This window comes from Cimex lectularius, unplaced genomic scaffold (genome assembly GCF_000648675.2).
Source record: "Cimex lectularius strain Harlan isolate CLEC.00 unplaced genomic scaffold, Clec_2.1 scaffold27, whole genome shotgun sequence".
NCBI classification, from domain to species: domain Eukaryota; kingdom Metazoa; phylum Arthropoda; class Insecta; order Hemiptera; family Cimicidae; genus Cimex; species Cimex lectularius.
Genome location: NW_019392670.1, coordinates 2,297,499 through 2,320,676, shown reverse-complemented (window position 1 = coordinate 2,320,676; position 23,178 = coordinate 2,297,499). Strand labels below are relative to the sequence as shown.

General features: G+C 33.8%; 4 protein-coding genes across 8 annotated transcripts in view; 2 read left to right on the top strand and 2 right to left on the bottom strand.

Moving 5' to 3' along the window:
- The window catches only part of LOC106667172 (coiled-coil domain-containing protein 61-like), a 29,177-nt gene extending 27,312 nt beyond the window's left edge, over positions 1-1,865 (top strand). The window contains exon 7 of one of the 3 annotated variants that reach the window (XM_014394920.2): positions 1,419-1,865. In XM_014394920.2, the coding sequence (XP_014250406.1) occupies positions 1,419-1,446 (28 nt within the window). In that variant the 3' untranslated portion in view covers positions 1,447-1,865. The remainder of the gene's footprint in view (positions 1-1,418) is intronic. The other 2 variants (XM_014394922.2, XM_014394921.2) reach the window with 2 other exon arrangements.
- LOC106667171 (zinc/cadmium resistance protein-like) overlaps positions 1-17,343 on the bottom strand; it is a 37,442-nt gene extending 20,099 nt beyond the window's left edge. Inside the window, exons 1-2 of one of the 3 annotated variants that reach the window (XM_014394913.2) lie at positions 17,262-17,343; positions 15,995-16,144 (exon numbers count right to left, since the gene is read on the bottom strand). In XM_014394913.2, coding sequence (XP_014250399.1) covers positions 15,995-16,028 — 34 coding nt within the window. In that variant the 5' untranslated portion in view covers positions 16,029-16,144; positions 17,262-17,343. Of the gene's footprint in view, positions 1-5,713; positions 5,838-15,994; positions 16,145-17,261 lie in introns of those variants that run through there. The other 2 variants (XM_014394916.2, XM_014394917.2) reach the window with 2 other exon arrangements.
- Positions 2,393-14,642, top strand: LOC106667173 (NF-kappa-B inhibitor-interacting Ras-like protein 2). Its single transcript, XM_014394923.2, has 3 exons — positions 2,393-5,588; positions 11,532-11,756; positions 14,023-14,642. The coding sequence occupies exons 1-3, from the start codon at positions 5,490-5,492 to the stop codon at positions 14,242-14,244; spliced, it is 546 nt and encodes a 181-aa protein (XP_014250409.1). The 5' UTR covers positions 2,393-5,489; the 3' UTR covers positions 14,245-14,642.
- Positions 17,344-17,670: 327 nt separating the features above from the next.
- Positions 17,671-19,187, bottom strand: LOC106667155. Its single transcript, XM_024225260.1, has 2 exons — positions 18,773-19,187; positions 17,671-18,281 (listed from the first exon to the last, which is right to left on the bottom strand). The coding sequence occupies exon 2, from the start codon at positions 18,169-18,171 to the stop codon at positions 17,671-17,673; it is 501 nt and encodes a 166-aa protein (XP_024081028.1). The 5' UTR covers positions 18,172-18,281; positions 18,773-19,187.
- Between the last annotated feature and the right edge of the window lie 3,991 nt (positions 19,188-23,178).

Below are 23,178 nucleotides of genomic sequence, written 5' to 3'. Positions count from 1 at the left end.
TTATCGCGGTTCATTTCAATTTTATTTTCAGCCAATTTTTACCTTTTCTTAGCACCTGCTAGCAATTTCTCTCTATTTTATTTACTTTATTAATTTTTTCTGTTATAATGAGCTGTTTAAGTTGTGATGAATTGTCAGAAGCATCACTCACCATGAAGAAGGGAAATTATTTCGCTACATTACATCAAGGGAATAACAAGGGTATGGGAGACTTGGGGTCAATCAAAATGAACAAATTCAGTCCTAGAATTACCAATACCAGATGGCTTTATTAAAATGCCAACCATTTAACAGCTTCTGCCATTAAAACCATGATTGTTAGTATTTAGGAATATCAATCTTGAAGAAAACTGATACAAACCTTAGCTCAAGGAGGACCATAAAAGGCTTCCTAACCCCAGAAATACAGAAAGTCTATGATTTGCCAATTTGAGGACTAGTCCTATTCGCTGATGAGACAAGAGTGGCCCTTAATAGTCAAGATGGCCTTGAAAGAGTGGAGAATGATACAGATGCACATGGAAACAGTGGCATTTGGCAAAGGCTGTATCATGTTCTAGGGCAGCATTTTTTGTTAGACGTGTACTGAGTACCGATCCGAGGCCTTGAATGACTTAAGATATGTGGAAATGATCCTACAATATCATCTAGTGTCTTTTATGCCTTTCTTAGGCTTGCTTCAACAGCCGGCTGTGAAGTAGTCTGGCGAAATATATAGTGCTCCACATCAGAAAGAAACAGTGACGTTTGGAAAAAGCTGTGTCATGTTCTAGGATGACTTTTCTTGGGAGGCAATGAATTAGTACCAATCGAAGGCCTCGAATTAAAGATGCATGGAGATGATCCTACAAGATCATGTCATGCTTTTTGTGCCTTTCTTAGGCACTAAATCATTGCTTATGTGTGATAGCTCAGTCAAATAAAACAACTTGTGTTTTTGCCTACCTGAACACCACAGGTGCCCTTAAGTGGCCAGCAAGAACCTAACCCTACAATATCATGTAGGGAATTAACCTGAATTAATCTTCATGGTTAAGGATAAACCCTCGGAATGCTAAAGATGCTGTATTAAAGATCTGGGACTAAAACATATCCCAATATGTTCAGTTTTCAAACATGAAATGGTAGAAGTTGTACTTTTGAGCCTTTTTGATTTTTGTAAAACCAGACGTTCTTGTGAAAGTATAAAAATTTCATGGTTTTGCGATTTTTTTCGAGAGGGAATGCATTATTATCATAACCAAGAAATTCTTAAATTATTTTAATGATTTTAACTGTAATAAATTGGCCTCTGAATCCTTTATTAATCAGATTTATTTTAAATTTTGTTGTTTTAATTTTTTTATTAATACAAATGTATGACAAAAATTCCATTTTATATAAACTAACTGTTGTGTAATTTATTTTTTTTTTTGCAGCAGCAAGCAGGAACACCGTAAACTTTAGGCCCAGGCTAGGGCGAGAGGAAGATATTATATTCACAGAAACATCAAGATCTCCTCCATTTGCACCTAGGCTCGGACGTATGGTCCCATTTTCCCCTCGATTTGGCAGAATTTCTGAATATAATAATTAGATTTGTTACTGTTTATCTGTTTATAACGATGAGTTCTAAAATGTTTGATGATATTTCAATTTTCACTAGTTTTCATTCTTCAAAGCAAATTGCAATTTTCCTTATGATTGATATTAAAATGTTCTTCAGTAAAAAAATTAATGTTTTAAACTGAGTACAAACTAAAACTTCCGTTTGTTTCCTCTGATTTATTACCTTTTCCTATCGATCTGTCTTCTATGAAGGCAAGCATGCAATTTTAAAGCTTGCTTTCTTTGTTGTGCTGTCGATTAAATTGTTGTAAACAAAAGTTTTCTTATTATTCTTTAGTTCAATAAAGTTAGGAATTGATATATTAGAGTAGGAATAATTTTTGATCTCTAATATTTTAGAATATTATTTTGTAAATAAACATATTCTAATTTAAGAGTGTCAATAAAATTTTATGAATCCTTCATATTTCAAACAAAGGAAATTATTTCCTTTTCCTAATTCCTCTTACACAAATTTTAAATTAAGATTGTTTCATAAACATTACCTACATTTTGATAGTTTTTTCATTAAATTCCTACTCATTCATACACATACTGTGTCGGGTATATTTCGTTAGAAATATTGATAGACAGTAAATAACGAAGGTCTGCTTGCTTACTGTGGCTGATTAATATGTTAATTTTTTTCCTGTAAACCGTGAAAACCTTAATTAGTTATGATTTAATTTTTTTTAAAGTTAAAACTGTTTGTGAAATGTAAATATAATTTTAAGAAAAAACCTTTATCTCATAAAGTAAAATTTTCCCTGTGGAAATACAATTTTAAAATTAAACCGGATTTATTTGTATTTTATATCTATTTTGTAATTTGGTCATTACCGATCGTCCTGGTCTGACTATTTTCGATAGTTTGCAGATCCAAGAAAGATTTCAAAATGCTGAAATGAGGGTGACAAGCCACCCACCATTGTGGAGACAACGTAGACAAATCTCACAATCTTTTTGTTGAAAAAGGAAATATCTGATTTTTCACAAATGATCTGTACTAATTTTTGTCGGTCAAATTGTTCATATAAATTAAGTTTACTTTTGATTTTAAAAATAAAAGAACTTAAATTTTTATACAAAAACAAAAAGTCCCCCAGTGATGATAGGCAGACCAAAATGACTGGAAACAGCCAACCGACATGCTCCTGGCCGAAGAAAAACATTCAAAATATTTTTAGTAAATTCTCCCTAATAAATTTCTAAGAGGTGGAAGTGTTGTGTGGTGTGAAGTGGTGAATGTTAAAAAGCGTCTGACAGAGCAAAACATCAAGGATAGGCTGAAAAAATTATCAGAAAATACCAAAACTACAGTTGATCACTCTGCAGATCCCAATGAAGAAATTTCACAACATTTTTTTAGTCAATTCTCTTTAATGAAATTGTAAGAGGTGGAAGTGTTGTGTGGTGTGAAGTGGTGAATGTTAAAAAGCGTCTGACAGAGCAAAACATCAAGGATAGGCTGAAAAAATTATCAAAAAAGACCAAAACTACAGATTTATCACTCTGCAGAACCCATGAAGAAATTTCACATTTTTTGTCAATCCTCTTTAATAAATTTGGAAGAGTTGTATTGGTGTGAAGATGGTGAATGTTAACAAGCGTCTAACAGAGCAAAACTGTGGTGACAGCATGACCAAAATGATTTTTAAAAATAAATAAATAAACTACAGGCTGATCACTCTTCAGATCCTATCAAAAAATTTCACCATATTTTTTGGTCAACTCTTGCATAAATTTGTAAGAGTTAAAAGAGTTTTCAGTTTGAAGCAACAGGTGAAAAAATGTCCAACAGACTAGCCCAGCAAATTACTGATAGAATATTCTACGAATGGAAGATACTATAAGAATTACTGATAACAACAAAATTACAATATCATGGTAGAGAGTAGACCTCCAAACATTATCTCAAAATTTAAATAAACAACTGTTAAAATTACAGTAAATGGAAATGACAATTAGGTATGCCACAATTGCCAAAAAAGTAAATCCAACAGATGATGGGTTATCAATAAGCCCTCTGTTCAATAGGAATCTTTTGCAGGACAGAAGCTTACAAAAGATTCAAAGACCATCATAAAATCTAAATGCAGTATTACTAAGCCTAGGATGTGTTCAGGCTACAATGATAGTAGGGCTGCTAAACTCCAGATGCACATAGACTTCTAGTACCACGGTACCCATTAGATATCACTACTGTTTCTGGAATGGTCTCGCCCTCCACTCTACAGTAAATCAGAGCCAGAGCGTATATACCCCACTGGCTTCAGATGTTCAGACTCGTCAACCCGACAAGGTCTCACTCATACCTTGAGACTCGTCTACCTAACGAGCTCTCACCAATCATTAATCGACAACAACAGCAGACTCATCTCTCCGACAAGTTCTTGCTTATCACTAATGAAGCACCTACAACAATGGCAAGAATACTCTCAGCGTTAGCCTCAAACTCGTCTTCTCAACTTAGCCGACTTGTCTACAGGCAAACCATTGTACTCGGCCAACTGCTGTACCAGACCCTTCAACCAATGTAAAATCAGCCGACTCACGGTCCCGGCCTCGATACATCGTCTCAACAACACTGGCCCTTGTCAGGGACATAAAAACTACTCCCAGTCACTAAGACTCAGCAGCAGTAACAAACCTCTTCTGACATTGCCAGGAAGAAGTTGAATCAGAGATGTCCTCTGTTATAAAGGCCTATGTATGCTAAAATTCCAACTGGGAGAGGAAAAGCCAAGGTCTGATGGAAATAGGAGCCCTTAACAAATCTTAAGAATTTGGTAAAAAGCAGAGACCAGGTCCTTTTTAACCCTTAACCTTTTAGTGGTTTACATAAGTATTCAGCCTGTTGTTGCCATTGAAACAATTGGGGCCAGTGTGTCTATCAGGTAGTTTAAATTAATGTAGGAAACCTATAATTCTTTGAAAAACAAAAAATGTATAAGGAGATTAAAGAGAAATTTTCAGTGTTTTTAACACTATTAGCGGAATGGATCGACATTGAATCTTCACTTGTTATATTGTATCACTTGAATTTCCTGTGGGTTTACAACTTTTATAAAATAAAATTAATGTTGTACTGTTTTATAATCATTTCATGGGAGTATCCGGAAGAATCTCTTAGAATGCAGGTTATTGAAGAATTTTGTAGTTTGGCCGTTCTGATCATTTCCTGACTATGATAGCAGTTTTGCCTTTTCGGTTTCTCGGCATCTTCAGACGTTCTTACAAACCAAGAAGTTTCTTTGTGAAAGGTCGTAAGACTGCTAGAAACCGAAGAGCAGACCTGGCCAAACCAGCGTGGAGAGGCGGACCGGAAACGACCCAACAGATTTTTATCCCAGCAGGATCAAGGAAGAAATCTCAAAATTAAAAAAAATCTTGATCTACTCGAGCGTACAGCAGTAAATGGGACAAAACTAATAGCTATTTAAGTCGAGTTATTTTTTTCCTCGGGGGGGGGGGGAATGGCTTAAAACAACGCGGGTCGAGAAATGCGCATTGACGATATTCACTTCTCAGGATCATGTATAAAGCAGAAACAATCGGTTTTGGTTTAAATTTTCTTTTCTTTTTTTAGAATTAGCAATAGACTTTTTTTATGTTTCGTTAGATAGAAAATATTGGTTTCATTTAGCAATGGAAGCTTACTTTTTGTTTTATTATTTTAACTGCGAAGGAAAAGATAAATTTTGATTCATTCGTTATTCGAGGTAAAAATCGGTTTTTTGACAGAACTACGGCAGTGGCGCCCTGGACGAATCTTTCGTACGTCGTAGTTCACCGTGGAGCCGTAGAACTTCTACGGTAGAACCTGTTCAATTGACCCATTTTCTATGATAGGGCTCGTCTTGTTTACTGTGAGTGTCTCACTCCGGGTGGAATAAAAAACAATGGGAAAAACGGCGAAAATCGTCGTCTGCGGGAAAAAAGGAGTCGGGAAAACTTCCATCCTCGAACAAGCTATTTATGGAAAATTGACAAAAGACACTGTAAGTATTTTTCTCCTATCATTTACACTTTTTGAAAAAACAAATCTATACTTCCGATAAAAAGATTAAAATTATAATTATTGATTAATTGTAAGTTCTGCGTTAATATAAAGGTCGATAAATACTTCCCTCCGGGTAGTGGTACAGTCTTCCAAATGGAATAGCATCGCGTTAATCCCTGTGGGTCAAAAAATACCCGAATACACAGTACAGAAAACAGTCAGATTTGCAGCGCTCCGTGATTTGATTTGTAAACAAATTAATACTAGACTAGTGGAAGAATGCACTGACAACCCCACCGATCCCTGACTAAAAATAACTCTGTCCTTCTGACTTGTGTGCCAGGGTATAAACGAGCAAAGGCAATGGACAATTGGACGATTTTGAAAGTCGATGGACACCATTGGAAGATCCACATTAAAAAAATTGGATCCCACTGTCAAAAATAAGATTGATTTGTTTCAAACAAGTCAGCAATTGTTTTGATCGACAAATCTTAGAATATTAACAAGCCGTTTTCATTGGACAATAGGACGATAGAAAAAATTGGTCTGGAACATGTTCAAGCATTGGAGTTCAATGTGTCAAAGATCAATGGACTCGATTGGGTAGTGTTAGAAATTTTTATTTATTGTGTACTGTTCTGGAATAAGAATATGACGAATAGCAATGGACCATTGTATGATTGAGAAAGTCGATCGACACCATTGGAAGATCCACATATAAAAAAATTGGACCTCACTTTCAAAAATCAGATGGACTAGTTTCAAACAAGGCAGCAATTTTTTTGATCAAAAAATCTTAGAATATTAACAAGCCGCTTTCATTGGACAATAGGACGATAGAAAAAATTGGTCTGGAGCATGTCCGAGCATTGGATTTCAAGGTGTCAAAGATCAATGGACTCATTTGGGAAGAGCTGGCAATTTTTTTTATTGTGTACTGTTCTGGAATAAGAATATGAGGAATAGCAATGGACCATTGTACGATTGAGAAAGTCGATGGACACCATTGGAAGATCCACATTAAAAAAATTGGATCCCACTGTCAAAAATAAGATTGATTTGTTTCAAACAAGTCAGCAATTGTTTTGATCGACAAATCTTAGAATATTAACAAGCCACTTTCATGGGACAATAGGGAGATTGAAAAAATTGGTCTGGAACATGTCCAAGCATTGGATTTCAAGGTGTCAAAGATCAATGGACTCGTTTGGGAAGAGCTGGCAATTTATTGATTGCGTACCATATAATAAAAGTGCGAGCAATATCAATGAACAATGGTACCATTAAGAAATTTCGTTCTATGTCCAAGCATTGGACGATCCAAAATTTAACTAATTCTATCTGTAGCTCTAATCAGATGGGTTCGATTGAAAGGAGCTGGAAATTATTTTTGATTGAATACTCTTAGTTCTGCAGTAACAATCTTACAATATTAACATAAAATAAACAAGCTGAGGTTTTGGATAATTGGGTGATTGGGAAAGTTGGTTGAAGCATTGAAAGATCCACATAAAAAAAAAAGTATTTGAAGGTGACAAAGATGGTAATGTACTGGTGTGAGTAGCATTTTTTTTCCTTTTGTTTTTTTGGAATATTCTTAGAATGTTAACAAGCCTCATTCAATGGATAATAGGACTGTTGAAAAAATGTTCTGGAACATGTCCAAGCATTGGATTTCAAGGTATCAAAGATCAATGGCCTCATTTGGGACGATCCGATTATTTTTTTATTTTTTTTATTCATTACTCTTAGTTCTGTACTGACAGTATGAGCGATGATAATGGACCATTGTACGATTGAGAGAAATTTTGTTCAGAACATTGAAACATCCACAAGTATACAGATCGGACGGACACATTTTAGAGAGGGCAAAAATTTTTTTATTGAATGGTCTTAGCTCTATAATAACAAGGATATTACCACGGCATAAACTATTGATAGCGATAGACAATTGGACGATTGGGAATGTTGGTCCAAGAATTTTTTCATTGCATTTTTTTACTGATTGCTACTGTTTGTTTTGTTTTATCGGCAGAAAGAATGAGTATGCCTGGATTATTGTTGAGAAATTTTTTGTTTTAGTGTATATTTGCTGAGATATGTTGTGTCGATTTGTAGTGAGATGTAAGTGATTTGTTATTGTGTTAAAGCATTTAGATTGTATTATGCCTTTTTCCTCTTCTATTTTTGTTGCATTTCATGTTCTGATGATAAAAGCAATTAGTAAAAAACAATACAATAAAAAAAATTAACAAAATTTTCAATGGGGTGAACAAATGCAGCACACCTAAATCAGATCCTACACCATCTCTCATCAAACAGACCACCAAAATCCTTCAAGAAACACTTAAACAAAAATAAATTGACATATACACTTACAAATCACTCCAAAACAATTCTCCACCTCCCCTGAAACTATACGGATCTGTCAAAACTAATAAACCTCAACACCCTGTAAGACCAATAATTTCATTCGTGTATTAAACAGTAAACATACAACTTGACAAAATACCTAACCAATATACGCAACAACATCACAGATAATACGTATAATGTAAAAGATTCATTTCATTTCATTCACAAAATTAATAAAATTCACATCCTCTCACACTATCCTCTCATATCCGTAGACATTATTCACCAACGTTCCAATAGACACGACACTGAACATTATTAAAGATTAAATTCACTAATTTCATGGTCCGCTTGACCAATTAATATATTACAATTAATTAAGGTTTTTAGTTGAGATAAAAAAGTCAATGGCACGAGCGGGATTCGAACCCACGATCTTCGGCTTGATACGCCGCTACTCTACCACTTGAGCTATCGTGACCTCGATCCACTCGAACACTAACTTCCCATCTCAACCCCACCTTTTGAATTTTCTCTCCTTTTTGCCATTTTTCGTGTAATCGGGTTGAACACGAAATTAGTGAATTTAATGATTAAAAATGAAGTATACTTTATTAAAGCTCTCCGTGGCCATTTCATTTGTCATCGAGAATCCAACCCGATTACACGACATTTGAAAAATGGCAAAAAGGAGGGAAAATTCAAAAGGTGCGGTTGAGATGGGAAGTTGGTGTCCGAGTGGATCGAAGTCACGATTGCTCAAGTGGTAGAGAAGCGGCGTATCAAGCCGAAATCGTGGGTTCGAATCCCGCTCGTGCCATTGACTTTATCTCGACTAAAAACCTTAATTAATTGTAATTATTAAAGATAATTGACTCAACATAACACCACACACAAGTCTATCGAAAAAACATGTTCATTAAACACAGTTATACCACAACTTCCTTTCACATTACTCTTCCTCACTAAATACGTAGATGATATATTGACAGCAGTTCCCACAGATCAAATTCAAACTACATTAAATACATTTAACAGCTTTCACCCACACCTACAATTTACACATGAAATATAAAACAACCAGATGGCACATTAATCACAGGTTGGTACTAAAAATCAAGAAACACAGATCGCTACCTCAATTTACATCACACCATCGCTTTTATACAATAATAAACACGGCCAAAGTGCTACTTAACAGAATTATTACTCTGTGCCATGAATCTTTTCACCACAATAACATAAAGATATACAAACATATCCTACATAACAAACATAACCCTTTAACAACAGAATAAACAACAACTACAATTCAACACTAACACCATCTACTATCACTAATAACGCTGCATCAATTCATTCAAACACAGACAAACCAACATACATATCCATTCCATTCGTTCACAGCCTATCACACAAATTAAACGCATTTCTCCTTTCTGATAACTTGAAAATAGCCTTCAAAAACTATAAAACTCTCCACACTCTTTTTTTTTATCCAAAAATTAAAGATCCCACACCAGTAACGAATAAGTCTGATGTAATTTACAAAATCAGTTGTATAAATTGTCCGGCAAGTTACATCGGAATTAAATCCCAATATCTGGATAAGAGAGTAAAACAATATAATTGCAAAAAAACCCAAACCAATAGTACAGCACTGGCTACCCACCATTTTGAACAAAATTTCGATTTTGAACAATCCAAAAATATTAAACACAGAACAAAACAGTCATAAATGTAACTTTTTAGAAATGGTTTACATCAACAGATATAAACACAGCATCAATTACAGAACAGACGCATGTAAACTCAGCCACAACTACGCTAATATCATAAATCCAATTCAATATTAATAACATATATATGTATATAACACTCAAACATATAAAACAATTATTACACCCCACACATCAAACAGTTCTATTGTCCCTAGTCTAAATCCTCAACAATTTATTTCTCCTTTCCCCAATAATCCTGAAAGAGCCAGGCCTGAACGATAAAACATTACCACTTTTTTTCCCATTGTCGGCCCTTTCACCTCAAAGAAGCTGACAGCTCATATAAAAATGAATTTCTATCCCTATTTACTTCCCCACACCTTCAAAATCAAACATATAAACAAAAAACCTCTCACTTACACTCTCAACATGACACATTATTGTGACACATCTACACAAAAAACAAACACTGATTGAGTACAAATAATTTGATTAAACCTAAAATTTCTATATTGTTTATATATCATTGTATAAACTCATAGTCCTATCTTATATGAATTTGTACAATTTAAACAAGGTATATAAATCTAAATCCCAGGCCCTGAAGATGATATCAGTAAAGATCGAAACGTGGCATCATAAAGAAAATGTTTTTCTAAACCTACATTTCACCAGACCGCATCTCACGATCTCTAAATAATTAAATATTAATCTTAGTACAGTAACAGGAAATAAACTTTTTTGGACAATTGGTTGATTCTGAATGTTAGTCCAAGCGTTGAATGGTACACATTTGATGAATAGGATCTGTAGGTCTGATCAGATAGACTTGTTTGAGAAGAGCTAGCAATTTTTTTTTTTAAACTCTTAGTTCTGTAATAAGATTACAAGTGATGGCAATGGACCATTGGACGATAGAGACGTTTTGTTCAGAGCATTGGAAGATCCACATTTTAACATATTGAATTTCAAGGTACGATCATATGTACTCGTTTGAAAGATGGCTAAAATTATTTATTTTTTAAATCATACAGTCTTAGTTCGGTCGGAACAATCTTAGGTTTTGAACATTGGGCGATTAGGAAAGTTGGTCCAATAGACTCATTGGAGAGCTAGCAATTTTTTTTTTTATAGTATATCCCTAGTTCAGAAAGAACATTCTTAGAATATTAACAATAGCACTCCTCCAACTGCCAATTTTTTTTAACAAACTGACTATTATTAAAAAGTGAACTCTGCAAACTAAGAATGATTCCACCCATCAAACTACCCTTATGACTTAATACAAATCACATTGACTTGCCACCAGGGTGGACAACCAAGACCCGAGGGGTTAAATGCCTGGGTAGACTCGTACCCCACATACCTGCCACCATACACATCCTATCCCATCACAATACTTCCACTTTGCAATGGCTATGAATCATGGGCAAAGTTACACAAAGAAAAAGCCTTTGTGTTCTTTTCTCACTAAACCTTTTCAAAATATTCCACCCTAATCCTGACATAACAGGTCCTGTACATATAGGAACCATATAAATGTAACTAGTCCAACCCTGTAACTACCCAATAGCTTTTCATCCTTCAAAGATCAATATCAGAAACCTTAAAACTTCTTTATTTTAACATATGGATGTGATCTTATAACTGCTGAAATTGATTACTCTGTAAAAAATCAATCCTCTTCTTAACACGCTTTTATAATGCTGTCCCTAATGTAAAATCCTAACTTAATGAGCCTCTTAGGCTTAGGAACTCTGAAAGTGTGATGAGCCTAAATGATTTCTTAGCCGATATACTTGATGGTTTTTGTTCAATCAGTATTTAATGATATTATTTTATTTCATTTATTGTTTTTTTAGTTCCTTCATTCCACAATCGAGGACATTTATGTTGCAAATATTGAAACTGAGAGGGGCGTAAAAGAGCATTTAAGGTTTTACGACACTGGGAGTGATATGATGCGAAATATCAATTTTTTCCACGCCGACGGGTTTATTCTTGTATTCGACCCATCGAAAGCAGACACTCTGGATTTCATTATGTCAATAAAAAAAGAGATTGACCGCAACAAAGAAAGAAAAGAGGTAAGAGAAAAGCTTTGAAGTTATAATACAGACACAATTATTATTATTTTTTTTTTTTTCAACCGTCTTAATATGCTCAAAATACAAATTTTATAATTGTACATTTTGTTAAACATGTCCAGTTTGAGAAAAAAAGTCTGATTTATTAAGTCTTAATGTATATTACTTATGTAGCACGTGCTAAAAATTGGTGGAAGTTTTATAATGCAATCTCAATTTATTTAATAAAGAACAGGCAAGCAAATGTTATTGGATTCCATTAAAATAAATATTTAAAAAAAAGACAAGGGTAGGCTCTGATGGATCAAAGATTTCAATGAAACTTTTTTTTTGGTATTGCTAGATCGAAAAATATTAGACACGTGCCCAAGCATTCTTGCTAATGGGCCCTAGGAGCTGAGATATTTTTTAAAAAACTAACAAGTAACTATTAATACATTTTTCTGTTTTTTCAGATAGTCTTACGGGTTTATTCTTGTATTCGACCCATTCCACGTTAGTAGTGGTAGCTAGGCCATAGTATGACATTTTATTTATTGAAATACATAATTTGTGATGGAGCGACATAGCAAAGTAGAAATATTGTTTTAGCAAGAAACAAAATTGATATTAGTTTTTTTACATTTCAAACAAACCCTAAATGCAAATTTATTGGGGGGAAAAATCTCTCAAATTGTTCTTCCAAATGGCTCCGAGTTTTTCTTCGAAAATCACAAAAACGGTGATAAATTTGCAATGTCTTAAATGATCTACAAGAAACTTTACAGGGGCTTTGGACCCTATAAACTACACTAAAGGGCATAAACTCATTTTCTTTAAATAAATTAGTACCAGAGATAAAACTTTACCGTATAAAATAAAACGTTTGAAGAGTTTTTGTTAATTTCATCCTCATTGCTTTCATTTAAAATGACATCCAAATCATTTTCACATTGCCTGCAAGAGGAGTTATTCAGTTTTTCATACCCATGTTTAATTTCAATAAAATACAAATGAGTTGAATTTTTATGTGTAATATGGGATATCAGATAAACCAAAATTAAATAAATCTAGAAGTGTTTTGGAATTTGTGATTGACCTACTAAACATAAGTAGGTGAAAATATTTTTTGTATAGAAACTAAGTTTGTATTCATTTTCCATACCCCGAAAAAACGTAAATACAAATTTTTGAGAAAGGTAAAAAAATTTAAAAAATTCTCAAATTTTACACCTTACAAGGCCTCGCATTTTTGTTGAAAATCAACAAAATTGTCATAGCACAGACACGGCTCCACCGATCCTCAAAAAACTTTACCAGCGGTTTAGAACCTTATAAACTGCATATAATGCCATAAACCTTGTCTCTTTAAATAAATTACAACCAGAAAAATAAAACATTTAAGGATTTTTTTTTGTTAATTTCTTTCTAAATTTTCCCAGTTTTCCGGTTAGTTATACATTTTTGAGTGGAAAAAACATCAGAGGACAAAAAATTGAATCAGTTGAAACCAGGACAAAAATATCTATTTTTGTTTGACATAAAAATTAGTATTTACAGACAAATTGTATGATATATAAAAGGTATGAAATACATGTAGAAAAATATTTTTTCTCGGCTACTAGGGCTGAGCGTCAGTCATGTAAAAATTGTTTCATCAAGACCTACCTAATCAGAGTAGTTTATGATTTATGCCTAATATGTTGTTTAAATTTCAATTTGACTTAGAACCGTGTTGAAAACTTATTATATTGAGATGAGACAAAAAATCCAATTTTTTTTGCCTTAGCCTTAAACAAGAAATCTTCAGTATCCAAAAAGCTGTAGAAGTCACGATAGCTCAAGTGGTTAGAGCATGGTGTTTTGAGCCTAAGGACATGGGTTCAAATACCACTCGGACACTAGCTTTTTCATCTCAACCAAGACCTTAGATAAAAAATATAATTAATTTCAATAATTTATACGGTCAGTTATGACTACCAAACACATCCAGGGAAGATATGAATTTTTAAGATGAATCTCAAAGAACCGAAAAATTGCCCCTTGCTATCCAGCTCAAAAATGTCTATGTTTTTTTTGCTATGAAAATTTGTGTTGAAGGCTATTAAAGGGTTCTTAAAACAAATCTGATTTGCATTTTTCAATTTTACCTTTTTGTTTATCTAATCTCATTTAATATAATCCTAAATATTATTTTTTTATCCACATAAAAGATCAAATTGACTGATTTATAATGATCCTGAAATAAATTTTCAATTTAATATGCAACTTTTTTTCACGATTTCAGGTTATCATCACCGTTATGGCGAACCATGGCCCTCAAGGTGCCGATCCATCCACATTCCAAAGGGCTCAGCATTGGGCAATGCGGGAAAAAATCAAAATATATGAAGTCTCGGCGATGGACAGGAACTCCCTCTACGAATCGTTCGTCCAACTTGCTTCCCGTTTGAACCAGCAAGTTGCGAAATCCAGCTTTGGACAGTTAGCAATGAGAAAACGAGACTGACAAACAACCTTCTACCTATCTGCTGATAGCATTTCATAAAATGACAACTTAAAAAAAATTTAAATTAAATGGGTTGAAAGTTTTTAATGGAATTGGCAGATAAGTAGCCAGGTAATGTTTTTTGCCTGTGTGAGGCATTTGATTTTTTTTGTAATGTAAACTGTTTAAAGTATGCTCAAATTATGTTTACTTTTTAAATGTGTATGAAGTTGAACATAGCCAAACACAAATAATATTTATTTATGTAATAATCAAACAAGCGGTGTATGATTTGATATTTCCAAGTGCCATGGGTAAATACTTTTAGGAATAATGAATTTTCCGTTGTTATTGTGTTCATTTATTGTTTGTGTTATAACAGGCAATGCTATTTGTTAATGTGTGGTGATTAGTGACTGTTAATCGATATTTATTTAGAAATCATGAGATGCGGTCTGGTCACCAGACGATTTCTAAATAGCTATTTGGTAATTAGTCTGATCGAATTTTTTTCTTCTACTCCAAAGGTGCTTTATTAATGTTTCAATTTTTTTTAGTCACATTACAATTTTTATTTAATTATATAAAGCTCTGTGATAATAATTGTATTTTGAGTTTTTTTTTGTAATAAACTCTGAATATTTAGTATTTATTACACTTTGTGTGCATAATAATTTATGTGAAACGTTCATAGATCTATGAATGAATATAAATTGTAAATAAAATCCCTTTTAACCACAATGACTAAGAAAATAACAACGCATTTTAATTGTTTAATGCTGAAGAAAATCAGTTTGAAAATATATTTTTTATAATTTTACTTGACAGTATAAAATTTTGATGTTAGTGTTGTCAAATTATAATTTAAGTCAAAATAGATAAAAAGAGAAAATATTTATTTATTTTTTTATACTAAAGGAAATACATTTATTATGTATTTTGGTGGTCAGAACTCAAAATGGTTAAATGATTGTAAAAAAATTATATTATTAAATTGTTAAAAAAAAGTTTCTGGCCATTATTCACACCTTTACTATTTAAATGTACTTAGATTTTTAGACTAGTATGTAAAAAAATTAAAAACCTGTCAAAAATATCACAATACCTAGAAATTTCCATTTTAATTTTTTTTTTAAATTTCTTGATCTTAACCCATGTTTTACTCATTACTGATTTTTATATAAGTTCAAATCGGCACATGCATCTACATACGTGAGGGTACCAAGTTGAGCCTATCACTGCCCACAAATCCACCACAGTTTGTATTTTTCAACGATTTCCTGATTATTTTTTCTATATATAATTCACTGGCCAACTTCAGGTTGTTAATCAACCTCCATAGTCTTGCCAATGACTACTTAGTGTAGGATCTTGCTTGTGGCTTTTCCTGTCCTAGTACCAGGAATCTGTACCCACATAGACCTTCAGAAAAAACATAAAAAGTGCTCTGCACTCCCCTCCAACTGATGGGAGAATCGCCCACCCCAGGTGAGGCTATCAACAGCTAAGACAAATCGGCAACCAATATGCAGTTCCTAAATCCAAAACATTTACACTTCTTTCATTCTTTCCTATTTACCGTTCACTCAGGGTAGTGGAGTACTTGATATTTCTCCATCACTCTTCACCTATTAACTAACTTTATGGAGGGTCAATTAGAGGGTACACCATGGACTCTCTCACACTTAATATACATTTATTTCGTTAACCTCCAGATGTCTGGGTAGTTCCATATTGGGGATTAATCATATAAATGTATATCACTGTTTACCTTTGTTTGGTCCTTGGTCTAAACCACTTGGCATTTGATGTTCCGTCAGGTGTCTTTAGTAGTGCTGTCTCAATAAATCCATTCTCTGTGTATAAACGCTTCCAGTACCTCATCAGTGTTCATTAGTGTTCATTAGTGTCGTGTGCTCTACTGAAAGGAATTCACCCGCATCTCCGTAAATTGATTTGCTTACTTTAAGATAAACATTCTAATGTTTAATTAGACAGATACAAACATAAAATAGACTTGTGATATACCATGTCATTGTACATCACATTTCCATTGAATGACTGGTCAGTTCTTATTGGAATTGAGAAACTGGTAACTCCTTTTAATTTTATAGGTAGGACATACTGAGATATAAATATGTAGAAATGAATATATTTTTTTCTTTCCAAAAGGTAGATTGGGGATGAGGCCAGAAAGACAGAAACATTTTCTTGTCGAGCTTTCGGCAGAATATCGCCTTCATCAGGACTTTGAACAACCGGCCGGTTCTACCGGCTATCCGTTATCCACACATGTACCTGTTCATATAGTATAACGATGTTTTTCAAAGTCCTGATGAAGGCGATATATTCTGCCAAAAGCTCAACAAGAAAATAAATGTTTCTGTCTTCCTGGCCTCATCCCCAAGCTACCTTTTGGAAAGAAAAAAATATATTTAAACTGAGAAGGCTGATCAATCACCAAAGAAAATATGTAGAAATGTAGAAATCTCATTTTCTACCCTTGTGAACCTTTCTTTTTTATATAAATTTTCGTTTAAATATATCATTTTATTTTCGTTAACTTTTTGTCACAATCCCATGCACATTCTGGCTGCAGGGATTATCCCGAGTTTAGCTACTCAGATTAGAATAGATGTGGTATATAATAGATACCAATGTGCCTGGACAATTTCTAACCTAATTATTATTTTTTTAAGCTTCTACTTTTTTTTATTTTTATAATAAGTGAAATGTAGCCCGGATAGAATGTGATGCTGGGGAACAATTATCAGTTGAAATTACACCAATGTGTCTCAATAACTTTCGGAATGTACACTTTGATCTGGTAAGTAAGAAAATGTTATCGAATATTACAAAAAAAAAAAAAAAAAAAAAACCGGTATCTGTGATTTTTTTTTAATAACTACAGTGTTTATACAGGGAAGTACAAAAATTGTACAAAAAATAAAATTGAAAGGTGAACTTTATAGAAATGTTATAAAATGTTAAGAGATACATCTTATTTCCTATTGGAATTTAAAAAAAATTATAAATACCTGTACAATTCGACCAAAATGTTACATTATTGTAAATTAAAATATAATATTTTAATTTTGTAAATTTTTTGCAAGTAAATAAATTTTCTGTATCATGGAAACGGTGAGGTGTCAAATATTAATTTATCAGATGCATTTGTTTTAATGAAATAAATATAAATTTTATATGGGTAATGAACAGACAAAAACAGCAAAAAAGCTGACATATAATATTGTAGTTTGTGCTGTGTGCTCGTGCATATTAGTATGTTAAATCTAACATTTGCTTTAATAAATTACTCTGAGAAAATATGAAACCCTTTTAATTCAAATATTATAAGAATATATGTTTGGTTTATGTTTGAAAGTTTTTGGATGTATAATAAATTTAGTAGATATTCAAAATATTATTTTTAATTTAACAATTAAATCAATCTTGTAAAGACTTAGCAGTACCAGATATTAATTTTGCTTCAATCATCTCCTTTTCTATTTCTAGTTTTTGAGTATCCATTTGATGTTTCTCTTTCTCAGCGATCATCCTTTCCATCTCAACAGCAGATTTTTGTATCTCTGAGATGACTTTTTCCTTTTCGACTTGGACAAGTTCGCCCATTCTTTGAACGAGAATCAAATTCGCCCTGCTCGTTTCTCGCTGTATATCCAGGTCAGACAATTCAACCGTATTGACGGTGACACTTTGGGTGTCCTTCGTCCAAGGTGAGTTGATCGCAGGCCTCCGGTTGTAAAAACTGCCCCATGTAGGCATAATCGGCTTCTGCCTGGATGAAACCGGTGGATAAACTTTTACATATTCTGCATCTCGCTTTTGCCTTCCTGCCATTAGACGTTGCTGAGCGGCCATTGAAGCAACGGCGAGGTATTTCATACTTTTCAAGTCGACTATGTATTTCGGTATGAGTGAAGACATAACCGTTTGACCTGGTTTTACTATACTATATTCAAACGGATGTTTCACTTCGAAAGGAGTGACTACACCAATGTATACATTTTCTCCCAAAGGCCAGCCAGCTTTTCTTTCTATTGATAAAAAAAAAAAAAATAATAACAAAAGATAATGAGTTTAAAATTAGTCAAAACAAGGATAAACTCCAAAATGTAACAAAGTTACAAAAGTAGACTTGTTTAAAAATGAAAATAAATCGTTATGCATTTATCACAAGAAGCACAATATCAATGAAATTTTTTACAAATTGGTCCGATTGACCAAATAAATTCTTTTCAATTAATTAATCTTTAATTGTTGAAAAATGACAAATAGGAGGGAAAATTCAAAAGGTGGGGTTAAGAGGGTTGGTGTCCGAGTGGATCGAAGTCACGATACCTCAAGTGGTAGAGCAGCGGCGTATTTAGCCGAAGGTCGTGGGTTCGAATCCTGCTCGTGACACTGACTTTTTTATCTCAACCAATACCTTACATAAAGATTAATTAATCGAAAAGAATTTTTTTATAAAGGTGGTTTTTTCAAAATTAAACCATATTAATTAAAATTTGATTGAATAATTACATACTTAGATAATCTTCCTGTTCACGTCATCTGAAACAAAAACTTAAGAAAAGATGAATATAAAATAAAAAATGAGTGAATGGGTTGTTACTTCGCTCTGTCTTGTATGTCTTGCATATGGTACAAGAAGCCAGAAGGGTGCAGTGACTGGGGAGCACAAACTCCGCATCCCAGTATCCATCACTCTGTCTGATGTCAAAGAGGAGGAGAAAAGAGCGTTTGATCGGTTGAAAAGTTTCAATTCACCCTCTTCAGTCGGAAATAAAAATTATGCTGAGCTCGTTAACCCCTTAAAGAACCATTTTATCATCAAAGGATGTTTGATCGCCAATAGGTGTCAATTCTACTGCAGGAAGAAGGTTTGTGGTGAATCGTTAAAAGCATACATACGATGATATATCCAGGTTTTTAAATAACGTTATACTAGAGTTGAAAAAAAAAAACAATTGAATGTTCGAAAACGAGAGCTAAGTAAATTTGAAGGGGGGTAGAAATAAATCAATTAGAACTCGCTTTGTAAAATAAANTGTGTGTGTGTGTGTGTGTGTGTGTTTTAGTGACCGGTTGTTTCATAATTTGTTGAAGTCATGAGGAGTGGTCAAGAATGAGGTAGTTTAGAAAATCCTTTTTTTCGTTTTTTTGCGTTTTTTCGTTTCGACCTTCATTCGAGTCATCTTCAGGGTCTGGGTAAATTACAAAACATATGTCGATTGTAAAAAATCCAATTTAAGATGTAAATATAAACTTTGAACCAAGTGTTTCATACTTATGTAAAGTGTGATGATATGGTTATGGTGTCATATTGGTTTTGTGTGAAAGTGAATTTTTTTTGCCCTCCCAACACGACACCCAATAATGACACATCTACACAGAAAGCAAACACTTTGAGCCCTGAAGATGATCTCAATAAAGATCGAAACGTTGGCACGATAAAGAAATGGTTTTTCTAAGACTTACATCGCACCAGACCGCATCTCACAATTTCCAAATAATTTATAGATATATAATATTTGTAAAAATAAGGTTTTACATTATATGGACACATTGATACTAAATTAGTTGACAACCAACAAGAAGGAAACTACCGTTAATAACGGTAATGAAGTCTGTCATTTTCAAATTTTCACCTCTTTGACTTTAGGGCAAAGTGTTATGGATATAGGATCAATTTGTTGCACTTTCATAACGGGCAATGAGGAGAAAAGTATATCTGATAATTCTGGCTCTTCAGATTTCACTAACAAATCCGGGAAGCATGAATGCTCATCTTCGAAGTTGCAGGTCAAAAATGTTACAGAAAATCGAAATATTGTAAATACTGAATTAGCACAATTATATTTTATGCGAAAAAATAAAATTGTATTGCTTTAACTGAATCTTTTGTTAATATCACAAAGAAATTAAGACCCTAACAGCCATATACAGTACACCATTTAGAGCGAACAAACTAACTTAAATCACTCAGAGCCAATATGTGAAAGAAAAGTGTCACAACTCAAAAAGCTGTAGTTTTTTTAAGTGGTAGTACAATTTGATTTTTAAAATTTGTGTTTGCGCTTAAGTCTTGGACAAATGAAAGACAATATCGATAGATCAAGACAGTTTTTATTGCCAACAACCTTAATGGCGCGTACTTAATGCATAAATAAAAAAAAGTAAACTTCCTGCTGTCTCTCCTGTAAAATTTTCTTTTGTTGAGTTGTGCCACTTTTCTCGTGGGCGTGCGATATAAATTCGAAATATAGCGGTTTAATAAGTACAACCTGTTGTAATTGGTCCAAATGTCGATTCTGAACGAATCCGGTCGTCTCGATTTCTCAACTTAATCTTTTGTATTTGAAGAGATGATGTCGTTCGGAGAGGAAGGACACCCGGATGACTGACATTGGACGACCGTGGTGGGAAATGACACTTAATGACACTATTTTCAAGCAGAGATTACAGGCGGTCGACCCCCGTCTCACATCCGGCAACGGGTCAGAATTAATCGGTTCAAAAAGATCTTTCTATTCGTAAAAAAAGTCTATACGATTAGGACTTAGTTTAGTGACCATGATCCGAAAGTTTGGGGTCATTTAGCTAGATTTAGATGTTAAAGGGGGTATTTCTAAGTATGTTCTAAGTTTTAATGCTGTAAAGAAAGGGTTAATTCGATATTTAAAAAAGTTATTTTGAAGTTCACAAAGGTTAATTTAAAGTTAGAACGTTTTTTGAAGGTAAAAAGTTTTTTTTTACGAGAGTTCGCAACAGCAGAGGTCATATCAACCGTCAGGGTGCCGGTGCTTTTGAAAAAAAAATCCCATTTGTAAGTATGCCGGGTTCGAATGCAGGGCCGCTGGATTCGAACCCGGGACCTTTACCTTTCAGTGATGAGCGCTACGTCAACGCCTAAACCGTTGCGGCCACCGACCCCCCCCCCAAAAAAAAAAGAAAAAAGAAAAAAAAAGAAAAGTAGAGAACGAAATTAGCATAAAAAGGGCAATTTTTACAATCTCTAAGAGAAGTATTTTGTTAGTACACAAAAAACAGTATGGGGTCCAAGGATTGAGCCTTGAGGAACACCAGATGTATGTCGGTTGGGAAAGGGACGCCAATTGAATACATAAATGAAGAAAAAATGGACCTAATATTTTAACGAGCACGTACCTTGTCTGACCTGCTCGATATTGCATCTACCCAAGAAGAAGAGTTTTATTTCGAGGGTGCCGGTGTTTTTGAAAAAAAAAGCCCATTTGTAAGTATGTCGGGTTCGAATGCAGGGCCGCTGGATTGGAACCCGGGCCCTTTACCTTTCAGTGATGAGCGCCGTGTCAACGCCTAAACCGTTGCGGCCACCGACGCCCCCAAAAAAAGGCTTATTTGACGGGAAACCATATATATTGGCAGAGTGTATTTATATATTTATTTATTTTTCATTTAAATTATTTTTAAATCCTGCGACACACAGCTAAAAGTAACTGTACTTGTTCTTAAATATATTTATTTATAAGTCTGTCCTTGAAAAGGAAGTTCTCATCCCAATGGAATTCTCATTTGAATTCTGAAGCAATAAACTGTTTAGTTTTCATCTTTGTTTTCTTAATTATAATTTTTAAACTTAAAAATGCCGCTTAGTGCTGAGGGTTGAGCGTGGTGTGGCACTTATTGATGATGGACGTTCCATCATGTATGCGGCTATTGTCAACAAAGTCCTCCTATGAAGGTCTGCCAGATGCCGTTGAACGTTTTCGAGAAACTGGGTCCAACCATAGAAGGCCCGGTTCTGGACGCCCAAGGGTAACAGAACCACAGGATGACTGTTTTTTTCTGCTTAAACAAATAAACAATATCGTAATATACAAATAGACTTACCATTTAACGAGGGGCTGGTTGAATGATCCGCAGGCGGGGGGTAGCAATGAAATCGTCTAATACCCCTCACCCCTATCACTAACGCGATTTTGAATCGAATCAATTCAAATCGTATAAAGCCGACGAATCTTTTGAATTCAATTACAATGATTAAAGCTCAAATGCCTGCGGAATATGCAAAATGGTCTCAAAAAGAAAACATTGCGACGTTTGTTATATATAGCCAGCTCTAATAACATGAATATAAATCGTTTAAAATTTTAAACGATACTTTGTTTTTTAATGTAATTTTACTGAGTGTTTTTTACACTCTACTGTTGTTTTAGATATTTATGTAAGGGGTAGACAATCAACAATACCGACATTTGTGAGAAAAGACCTTTCAAATTTGTTCACTTTCATCAAAAATCGTTCAATCGATTCAAATACGATTTGATANAATAGTTAAATTCATTATATCAAACAATCGTATTCCGGTGTTTTGATTAATTTTCTACCAAACCATTAAAATGATTTTTTTTAAATAAAAACGAATTAATTTTTAAACACAGTTAATTTGGTTTATATTAAAATAAGTATGTTGTAATTAAAATAGCGACAATAATACATGTAGTTTGAATAAAAATATGAGTGTCCGGTTCTTTTGTCTTCGACTGTACTCGATGCCAATCGACAAAAATCTGGACAGTGGGGATCGCAGAGTGTAGGTTAGCGTGGCATAGCATCGGGTAGGTGTGCACGGGGGTAATGCAACCTTATGGAAAATCGGAGGTATGATTTGCGTCGGGTAGCGTCGCATGGCGTAGCATCGGTGTTTCTGGCTTAACGGATGTGATTCATTCCAGAGGTGGAAATGTATACCCGGTGTTAAAGGGATTTTTTTACATGAAACATTTTCTTTATATTTTTATTTGTTTCAATTGATTATACTTTTTATATAAAGTATTAATTGAGATAAAAAAGCTAGTGTCACGAGGGGGATTCGAAACCCAGGTTGTATGAATTTTTATTAACCTTTTACGCTTCCAGAATTTATATATTTTGTTTATTTTTTCGCGA